The 11,324-nt window shown below is 32.0% G+C and overlaps 1 protein-coding gene across 6 annotated transcripts in view; it reads left to right on the top strand.

The window, feature by feature from the left end:
* Positions 1 to 11,111, top strand: part of POSTN (periostin) — a 35,442-nt gene extending 24,331 nt beyond the window's left edge. For 2 of the 6 annotated variants that reach the window (XM_065901643.1, XM_065901645.1), the window contains 6 exons: positions 2,462 to 2,551; positions 3,225 to 3,314; positions 4,048 to 4,125; positions 4,512 to 4,595; positions 9,080 to 9,121; positions 10,315 to 11,111. In XM_065901643.1, the coding sequence (XP_065757715.1) occupies positions 2,462 to 2,551; positions 3,225 to 3,314; positions 4,048 to 4,125; positions 4,512 to 4,595; positions 9,080 to 9,121; positions 10,315 to 10,352 (422 nt within the window). In that variant the 3' untranslated portion in view covers positions 10,353 to 11,111. The remainder of the gene's footprint in view (positions 1 to 2,461; positions 2,552 to 3,224; positions 3,315 to 4,047; positions 4,126 to 4,511; positions 4,596 to 9,079; positions 9,122 to 10,314) is intronic. The other 4 variants (XM_065901646.1, XM_065901647.1, XM_065901648.1 and 1 more) reach the window with 3 other exon arrangements.
* Positions 11,112 to 11,324: the final 213 nt, after the last annotated feature.

Consider the following 11,324-nt stretch of genomic DNA (forward strand, 5'->3'; position numbering starts at 1 on the left):
TTTAATAACTTCCAAAGGATCAGATCTTAAGAATTTTTATGTCCAAGTCTAGCCATCTTAATGTGGTGACTGGTCACAGAAAAAAGACCAGGTTATCTTTTCATTATCCTGAAAGAAGAATAGAACCAGTCTTCAATAAAAAGAACAGATTACGTCATCAGTCAAATATTAAGAAAACTGTTACTGTAATTATCTTTGACTTGGAAATTTCGTCTCATTTTATGAATTGAGATGGCAACTTCCTGAATACTTTTGACTCCTCTAAAAGTGAGTCATTACTTAAAACTTAGACATTGGAAGTATGTATGTTAAAGTGTACTTCCTAGTAGTTATCTATATTTTAATACATTCTTAAAACTTAAAGTTGAGGTATTTGAAATCTGTGCTTTAGAAAAAAAAATACTGTGCCTATTGTCATTTGAGCATTTGATTGCTCTTGTATAGTGATGAAGAGAACTTGGGGACTTCCCTGGATGTTCAGTGATTAAGACTCAATGTTTTCATTGTGGTGGCCCAGGCTTCATCCCTGTTTGGAGAATTAAGATCCTGCAAGCCATGTAGCATGGTCAAAAAAATAAAGTTAAAATAAATAAAATTAGGTTGTTTAAAGAGAGAATTTGGTGTTTTAAGAAGTTAAATCACAGAAATTTTTGTTTAGAAAATATTTCTTGATCATTTTAATGAAAAAACAAAATGGTCCTTAATTTTAAAATTCTTGTACAATTTTTAAAAAATTAGATTCCCTAAAATTATGTACAATCACTTGCACACATCTTTTTCAGTAGAAATCATTCAGATGCACTATTTTTATTTTCCAAGATTCATCTCTTTTCTTTCAAGCTTTTTCTTTCAACCCATCTACTACCTTCCCAATCTTTGTGAACAGGATTCTCCTGTATTACTCTTTCTTCAATTAGGAACACAATGGAGCATCAACTCTACTTGGGTTCCTCCTATGAAGGGAACTAAGATGAAAAATGGGATCATATCACCTGTGCATTAACAACTCTTCAGTTAAAAAATTTGGAAATTTGATTTTTATAACAGAATGAGGGAGACAAATATTAATACTTGCCTTGGCAGCCATCTATAATTGTGTCATTCTAGGATTGTTATTGGCATTTCCTTCTCACTGTTTAAACTTTTGCTGATTCATTGGTAACTCTTGAATTCTTACTACATATATTAGACTACAATCTAGGATGTTTCTTACAAAAGGTACTTAACCAAATTTTAGAATTAGGAATAAATCAACTGAAATTCAATTCAATAAATACTTATTGTACCCCTCCTGTTCTGGGTATTTTCCTAGGTGCCCACCAGAGTAAATAAGAAAACAAAAATTTGGTAGTAAATTCCTGCCTTCATAGAATTAAGGGTGGAGGATGTTTCTCAAATGCTAGTTGAGGCTCTTCTAAAGAAATGTGTACTTGGTTATTTTATTAAGTCACTGCCTGCTCTTACACTCCTTAGCTATTCTTTCCCTTTGAAGTTTCCACACCTTAAAAACTTGGCCTTATGTTTTGATACTCAATGTCCCTTGACCCCATAGATCAAATATTACAGTGTGAAATACTTATTGTTTGAACCAGCTGTACTCTTTGTTTTGTTATTTTAGATCTTCCTAGACTATTTAATTCTGGGTAATGGTGTACATTGACAATTTTTGGACAAACAAATAAACCTTCTCAAAGATAAGGAAATATAGTTCCATTCAACTGTCAAAGAGTTAAATGTACTGAACTTCTCATCTAATTACTATGTAGTAATGTAGTAACCAGCTTTCTAACATTCAAAATGATTTTCTCTTGGAGCAAAATCATTTTGCAAGTCAAATGTAACACAACTTTTACATTTGAAGGACTGTTTAACTATTAATTAGTAAATATTTCCAGCATTCACATAGAGAAGGTAAGTACTCCCATTTTCCCATAAAACCTGAAATTTGTATCTTAAAGGTAGGCCTAAAGTTGGGCTTTTCTGATGTTCAGTTATGCCCATTAGATAAAAAGTATAAGATATTGAGTAGTTTAAAATTAAATTTAAAATGTAATAAGAAAAGCGAGTAATAGACATATTAGTATGTAAAGTAAGATCTACTCTAGCTATCATTAGAGCAACTGAAACTTGTACATACTGTGTGATTCACAAAGTATAATCATATAAAACATTTTGTGTGATCAGAATTTATAACTGTGAATAAATGGATCAATTAAACATTAGTTTAAAAGCTAAAGCTGATGAAATTCATTTGAGTAGCACACTAATAGACCTAGGAGTCATTTGTTCTCCTAAATACTACTCAATCTGAAGACAATGGGAACTGTTTAAAACCGATTTCATAAAACCTGAAAGCACTTTGACATTTGAGCAACATCAATGTTGAAATAAATTTCCTGTTCTGGTAAATTGAAAGGACTGCATTAACATGATAAATTTGTCTCCTAAAACGATGCCTCAGGACTCACAATACCAAAGGTCAAAATTGAAGGTGAACCTGAATTCAGACTGATTAAAGAAGGTGAAACGGTAACTGAAGTGATCCATGGAGGTGCGTTCTATTTCCTGTAGCCTACTTAGGATCACTGTGAACATTTTGAAATTGTGCTGGTTTAAATATACTGAATACCTGATGTTTCCTCTTGACTTTTATACACTTTGGTGGAAAACTTTTATTAGTTATGGATTCTTATTAGCCAATCAATTAAAATATAGTTTACCTTTTAATGGATCTAGTTGGACTCGATTTTACCATTAAATCACCAGGTCCAACAAAACCGTCCTTACTTTGCATATGCAAGGATGATTATGAATATAATGAAAACAATCACATCAATACCAGATAACATGTTGGTCTTAGAAGAAAGAATGAACATTCTATAAGACTAATCAGCCACAGCTAGGACTTATTATAAGGTTCCCATTCTAATGATGTGTAATTCCTTGGATTCTCCCTAAATGCTCATTCCACAGTCAGGAGACAAGTCTGACATGGAGTGTTAGCTTGACAGTTGGCTCTCTCCTTTACCCAAGATTCAGGACATGCCTACTAGCTTTTAGACCTCTATTATCTGAATTTATTTGAGATATGTTCTCCAAATGATTATGATTGATTTCTAAATGGTATTACTGTGAGAAATATGTTTAATCATTAAAATGTCTAGCTTATGGCCATTTCGACACCATACGAGGATAAATCAAATGCATTTTCTTCCGCAATTTAGAGCCAATTATTAAAAAATACACCAAGATCATTGATGGAGTGCCTGTGGAAATAACTGAAAAAGAGACAAGGGAAGAACGGATCATTACAGGTAGTCTTTAATTCGATACTATAAACTCTGTGTGTGCACTCAGCACAACGCTATGGACTGCAGCCTGCCAGGCTCCTCTGTCCATGGGATGCTCCAGGCTACTATGCCTGGATTACAAAGAGCAAATCACATTTAATCCTAAAATATCTCTATAAGAATCATCAAAGAGGCTTAAGTCATTTTCATGGTGGTTACTGAGGTTGTTCATTTCTTTTTTGGTAGAAATAATACTAACTGTAAATATATAATCTATGTTTTTTCCTGAATTGGAAATTTGGGAGCAAATCTATAAGCATGTGTTTTTATTATGAATACACATATGCATTATATAATACATTATCTTCACTTTGCTATTTATTAATGAGTTACTAAATCCTAAAAGAAAAACCATTCTCTTCTTTGAATTTTCCATTAATCTTAAGGTCTACACACCAAAATATATGCGGTTAGTATAAAACAATTTATAAATAATTTCAGTAAACCTCTGTATCAGTCTCCCACCAATGAATTAGCATAAAATTCTGAATTCAGCCAAATAAAGTTTTATTGGGACATGATGTGACCATTCATTTATACAATGTCTATGGCTATTTTCACGCTACAAGGGCAAAGTTGAATAGTTGCAACACCAACCATATGACCCATAAAGTCTAAATTACTCACGATCTAACCCTTACAGAGGAAGTGTGCCTGCCCTTGTTTCAGGTCTTTCTGTAAACTGTCTTTCCTTTAGGTCCTGAAATAAAATACACTAGGATTTCAACTACAGGTGGAGAAACAGAAGAAACTCTGAAGAAATTGTTGCAAGAAGGTCAGTATGTCTAGAAAAATAGGAACGTCACTTTTCCTAAGCTATCTATTTATATCAGATTCTAAAATAATCTTTGAGGCCTTTTACATTTTCTACTCTATCTCACTCCTTTGTTCTAGTTCCATACCAACACAAGAAAAAAAATCCAAAGAAAGGGAATGAAACCCAGATGATAGTCATATTGATGGTTTTTTTCTATATTTGTTATATACTGTTCAACAACTTTGCAATAAAATTGGCTTATCAAAAAATAGCACTAAAAACCAAAAAAGAACCAAATGTTGGTCTGGAATTTATTGTTTGGCAGATGCCATTATGTATCACATCGAGTCTCCAGCCTTTTTATTACATAAACCAATTTCTGCTATAAACATGTATCCTCTCAGAGGTCACCAAGGTCACCAAATTCATTGAAGGTGGTGATGGTCATTTATTTGAAGATGAAGAAATTAAAAGACTGCTTCAGGGAGGTTAGTAAAAGGGAAACAACTAACCCACTTAACAGGTTCTGATAACTGAGTTCTTCAGCTTTTTAAAGACTGACATTCAGGTTTGTTTGTTCTTTAATTAGGTTAAAAAACAGCATCATGTCTGTCTTAACAGATTGATTGGGTCAAAGGTGGTTAAAGTAAGAGGTATAAAGAAAGAATTACTAGTTGAAACAGTCTTTAAAAAGTTCAGTGGGGAGCAATGAATATTTTTTTGCTCTGATACAGACAACTGTAAGGATATTCTTAGTGTGCGAAAGAGGGATGCTTTTTAAATTGGTAATTATTAAAAGAAGCCCAAATTGAAATAATTTTTATATTTTAAAAAATGTATTCACTGCCCCCACTATCATAATGAAAGGCATGTTTATGAATTTTTTTTAAGTGCATAGAACTAGCAAAAAAAATTGCATTTAGCAATTTTATTTTCCAAAACTACATTCCCAGGAATGAGTTATCTGTTTCTTCTAACAGTTCAAGTGATAATCTATACCTGCAGATGTAAATTATTTTGCATATGAAATTAATTTTAATCTTTAAAATATGGAATGTTCTCTGTCTATGGCATTAAAAGGACCTACTTTTAAAAGGAAAGAAGAAAAAGAATTCAAAATCTTACACAAACTCTCAATGGCAATTACTCAAAGAAGTTTTACTAGTTTCTAATTCATTTTATTAACAAAAATAGTACTTAAGAAGTTGTTTTAGAGAAACAAGAATTTAAATTATCTAGAAAAATCAAATATGTTCTTTGAAATATACTGTGAATTAAGAAACACAACTTGAGTTTAGTGTTTATGCAAAGCATGGTTCCCCTTACCTTTTATGCTTAAAATTTTAAAAATTATAGTACTATGTCCAAAAAGTTTAAATTTCTTTTGGGACTGTATATATTTTTAGCAATTACTGTTTTCTTATTCTTTATTTTTACATAGGCAGAATCTCTTACATAATATTGATACTGTTCAGCAATAGTAAAAATAAATAATTTTTTTGAATCAGTGATTGAATTTCCCCTCAATAGAAAAATATGTGTATGAAAAATACAAGACTTCCTTTCAGACTGCTGGGAGTATATGACACTCCCAAAGCCACAGTAGAACCAGTTTCCTATAAGCTGTAATACAAAATTTACTTGTCTACATCTAAATGCTTAACACTCTACTAGAAAAAGGTAGGGATTTAAGTGAAGAAATGCAGACATTATGAAAATTAAGTTGAATTCTTTTTTTTTCAGTCCTTGCCATAGTAAGCAGCTTTGTAGAATGGCAGTGCTTTTTAGAGAATGAAACAACTAGTAGCTGCATTTGTATATATTGTTTTAATTTATTGAGGCTTAAACTTCAGGTAAGTATGTTTTCCTCCCCTTCAATACGCCCCTGTTATCAAGTCCATTATAAACAACGAACTGAGTTTTGAAGAATAACTTCGGCCAAAAGAAGATAATACCTGTTACAAGAATAAGATATTCTAATTTTAATCAATAGAAATAGAATCCTTCTTTAATTCGGGTTTCTGTTCATCCCAGAGGTTGATTCCTTTACCTTCCAGTGTTTGTTTTCTCTACATACTTATAAAGCATTCATTTTGTCAATGTCACAGCATAAATTTTTTAATAGTTTTTAAAAAGATGTTATATTTTATATTGGAGAATAGCCAGTTAACAAAGTTGTGATAGTTACAGATGCGTACACAGCAGAGCTGTGCCATAAATATACATGATTGATCCATACATATACATGTATCCATTCTCCCCCAAACTCCCCTCCCATCCAGGCTGCCACATAACATTGAGCAGAGTTCCATGTGCTATACAGTAGGTCGTTGCCACAGCATAAATTTTTATGAAAGCATTTCCAAGGGTTCTTTTCTCATAAGGAAGACAATATAAGTGGTATAGTTACTAATACCTGGACATTAACTGGACATTCTAGTTTTCTTTTTTCCAGCCCTGTAACCGTTGGGTCAACACTGAGTAACAAGTGTCCTCTTGTCTAGATCCCAAGAAACACCAATGAAGCTGGTGTGAATAAAGATTATGTCATGCAAGATAGGCTTTTTTTTTCTTTCGGAGTATTGATAATTGATCTATAGCTAAGCTATGATCTTCATCTCAAAGCTTGTAGTTTCCTATCTGAACTGCTCATTTTGTGGTATATACAGTACATTTTGATGAACTGAATGTATTCCTCAATTATGTAGGTCATGCTTATAAACTTGGCTAGATGGTCAATTGGGTACTAATGTTATGATTTGTTATTGAAACACTCCAGACCCCTTAACTAAAAATTCTTCTCAAAAATGTGTACAGTTGTTCACTCTTATCTTAGGTAGAACTACATTTACTGAAACTACTGAAGTAATTAAGGGAAAATTGCAGAAAAATAGGCTTTGGAGAAAGGAACAACAAAAACTGTTTGAGAAGGTTTTGATAAATCTGCCAGTATAACATTTAAAGATTTATGGCCTCTGTACAGAACAGAGGATCAGGTCCTAGGTCTGGCTTCCAATCTGGACTCCCACTTGAACTTAAGTAAACTGATGTGTTTCTGCCTTGCTTTCTTAATCTGGGAAGTGGGGATGGTAATGTTACCTACATATAAATGAACCAATATATGAATAGCACTTGGAATAATGTTCACTGCATAATAATAATGTTCTCAGTGACGTTAGCTACTATCAGGATTATGGTCAATTCACACTAATATGGTCAACAAAGTAATATTTTATGCTCTATGTTAAATTTACGAAGTCATAGTTATATGAAAATACAACAATCTTGCAGATAATTGAGTGGAAACACTTTGTGTGTTTAAGGAAACATGGTGGGGAGGGGTATTTTCGTGGGATCATTCCAATGATTGGTTTACGTTAACACTTTTGCTTCTCTAAACACGACATACAAGTGTCATTCAGTTTGAAGTGTTAGAGAGCCACTGAGAGAAAATCTGATTTTCTGCATTTTAATTAAGCTTTTCTTCAAGAGATATTTGTTTGCCACAGTGAATATTTCTTATTTTGATTTTGTCATAGCCAGATAGTAATAAATTAACAAATTAGTTAATTAGATGTGCATTAATCAGATGCTGCCAAATTTATAAAAGAAAATTGAGTGTAAGTGCTTGTTTTCAAAAGTAATGTTGAAATCTTGTTTTAAGTTGCATGATAAGTGCTCTTTGGAATTTAATAAGTCCATTTTATACAATGATTTCTATCTTTTCTTGACAATATGCTATAAGCCATTTTTTGTGACTAAATAAACCTGAAGTTAAGGGAAATATATCAGTTGGAGCGTACTCTGCAATTCAGACTTTTCTATCTCACCTAAACTCTCCCCACTATCCAATCTGAGGAGGTTTTCCATAGTTCTGCATTTTATTATAGTATTAATGCATATGATAAATGGTTATGTTACTTATATCCAGGCAGAATAAAAAGACATGCTGGAAATGTGCTATGTAGACAGAAACAGAATTTTTCAAAAAACACTTAATATTTCTTTCTTTTTTAAAAATTCTTGACATTATATAGCCAAAAATACTGTTGGTGATAGTTTCATGTCTTACTTTTACGATATTTCAGAGAATTGAAAAAATATATTTGTATATCATAGAAAAATTTTTACTTCATTGTTGAGTACAGATAATATATAAAAATCAAGAAGTCAAACTTTGGAGGAAAAATAAAGAAGGTAAGCAGAGAAGCAAAGTCGCTATAGGGACCATATTTATTCTTTGATCTCAAATGTCCAACAACAGAATGAAAATGTGAATTTCAGTTGACCAAGTGGTCTTGTCAATAAGTTAAAAGAAAAAATGAAGAACTGGGAATATTTTGCAACTGTAACAACAAAGCACTGCATTATTATGAACACTTGAAATTCTAAAATATGAACTCTTATTATTTTTAACTATTTAATTTTTAAATGGTCTTGGATTGTAATTCAATTCAGGAATTGAATTGGCATACACTGCTTGAATTGCTTATTGGCATATTTCACATATTAAAAGTTAATGAAAATTAAGTTACAGTGGGAATTTTATAGAGGCAGAAGTCTGATATATCACAAATAGGAATGACTAAGAGAAAAATGAATGCTTATCTCTGGGAATATACTTCTGCTAAACTTCATAGGAGAGTGGACATCCTTTCATCATAAAGTGATGCCTTTTATAAAAAGGATGAAAAAGTCATGTAAGTCACTTATTCCATGCAAAAATGGAACACCATCTGGGACTCCACATACCATAATAAAACAATATGCTTTGCAAAAATAGTAAACATTCATTATGATATAAGGAAAAAAAATGTCTGTTGCCAATGTCAAAGTCTCACTACTCCAGGAGAAGTCTACATGTTTAAGTGATGTTTATTTAAAACTTTACACTTTTCTGCTAAACTGTGTTTTCCTGTCTCATGTTAGTCATAATTTCAAAGTATTTTTAACTACAACTGTTTAATTTCAGACACACCTGTGAGAAAGATACAAGCCAACAAAAGAGTTCAAGGTAAATATATTGATTATGGTAATTTGCATAAGTGGCACACCTGTTACATTAAGACAAAACAGAGTATTTTAATACACTTTATTTTGAGCAAAGTATTTTGATGATATGAATCAGAAAATAAATCTTTAATATCCACTCACTGTTAATAAAATGTAAGAAAAGCAAACATTAAAGGAAAGAAAATTATACTTATGTAAACTGTTAAATATATTGAGCCACTGTGGTAGATTAAAGTAGAGTTAATTTGAAAAGAAATCCTTGAATACCAAAGTTGAGTAAAAATAAGTTGCAAGTACATCTGAACTCTGTGAAACTATTATTTAAGATGAAGCTACAGTTTGAGACAAAAATAAATTCAAAGCTATATGTACTGTACACTTATAGGAAATGATTAATATATCTATGTACAAAATGTTGATATAAGGTGTAGGTTATATACATGTATATATCACCTATGCATTATAGCTTTCTTTATAACTTCATTTATGTGCATGTTCTCATCTTCCACTTAGGATACCTTATATTCTGGTAAAATCAAATATCAAAGATTTCCTTTGTGGAACTTAGAATTACATACTAATAGTCAAACGAAGTTGCAAGGCTTATAAATGCATTATAGGCATATCTGATTTTAACCTAGTCCAATATAGACATTTAAAACTAAAGACTTAATTGTACAAATAATTTTTAACAGAAAACTTTATCTTAGATTTCTTTTAAACATGCAAAATCATCCAAATTTTCTGAGGAAATAAAGCATAACTTTATTATGTTCATATACCTTTGATCAAAAGATGATTTGGTTTTGTCATAAACAGAATATTATTAAGAAAACATAATTTAACATTTATTATAATAAGAAATAATAGTATTTTATCGATATAATTATGCATAAACTGGGGCTTTGCTGATGGCTCAGTTATAAAGAATCTGCCTGCAACAGAGGAGACGCAGGTTCGATCCCTGGGGCAAGAAGATCCCTGGAGGAGGGCATGGCAACCCACTCCAGTGTTTGTCTGGAGAATCCCGCAGACAGAGGAGCCTGGCGGGCTACAGTCCATGGGGTCGCAAAGAGTCAGACACGACTGAAGCCGCTGAGCATGCACCCATACACATGAGTTAAATGTCATATTCTTAAACACTATAACTTCATCCCATTTACAATCTGTATTCTCTGCCTTCTTCCTAATCAGGATCCAGAAGACGATCAAGGGAAGATCGTCGTCAGTGAAAATCCGGACACCAGACAACAAAGTTTATACAACCCTAAACCAACAACCTGGTCTTAAAGGAAAAATATAAAAGCCACTTTGATGTGAAGAAATGAGCCAAGACAAAAGAGCAATTGTTGAACAATTCTGAATGCAATATTTTTTTTTTCTGAATGAGAAACATGAGGGAGATTGTGGGTTTAGCCTCCTGTGGGATAGAATCTAAGGGAAACATAACACCATACAGACTTTTACATCTTGACATGAAGAGTTCCAGCTGACTTGGGAATCCATGAGAGAAAATCCTTGTCACTGGATTCAATACAATTCAAATCTCCGAGTTGTGACCTGTTATCCCATTGAGAAGATTGAACCTTGAATTTACATATGGAGAGAGAAAATGCATGCAAGGAGTTACCTCTCCATGGGAAATGGATAAATAAAAATGGGTGCTCAGTATTAAAAAATGACAAAACCAAAACTTTTACATCAAAAAGCTTTGCACATTTCTAATAAAATATGGGTTTACTGGCAAATGATATTATTTCTACAACTAATTTTGTACTCTTGAAATGTTTGTCTTATGCTTCTTGCAATACATATTTTTTATCTCAAACATTTCAATAAATCCATTTTTCAGATATAAAGACAATTATTTCAAATGGGTAATTAAAAAAAAAACTCAAGGTTTACGTTAATAAGAGATTTGGACTTGGGAACAGGACTTTATACCTCTTTTTTTATATATAACAAATACTCATTAAAGGAAATTGAATGAATTTAGTGTTTTTTGAATTTTTAAAACTATTATGATACATAAATAATCATTACACAGTGAAGCAATAATTAAACATCAACTGAGTATATAATATAACCCCTGAACTGTGCTAAGTTGTGAGGATTCAAAAGAGAAATGAGACAACTATTGTTTTCAAATGGCAAAAAGACAAACCAGTAACCCACAGTGTACCATGGACTTAGAGAAGAATAAA

Source organism: Muntiacus reevesi, chromosome 11 (genome assembly GCF_963930625.1).
Source record: "Muntiacus reevesi chromosome 11, mMunRee1.1, whole genome shotgun sequence".
In the NCBI taxonomy this organism is placed as follows: domain Eukaryota; kingdom Metazoa; phylum Chordata; class Mammalia; order Artiodactyla; family Cervidae; genus Muntiacus; species Muntiacus reevesi.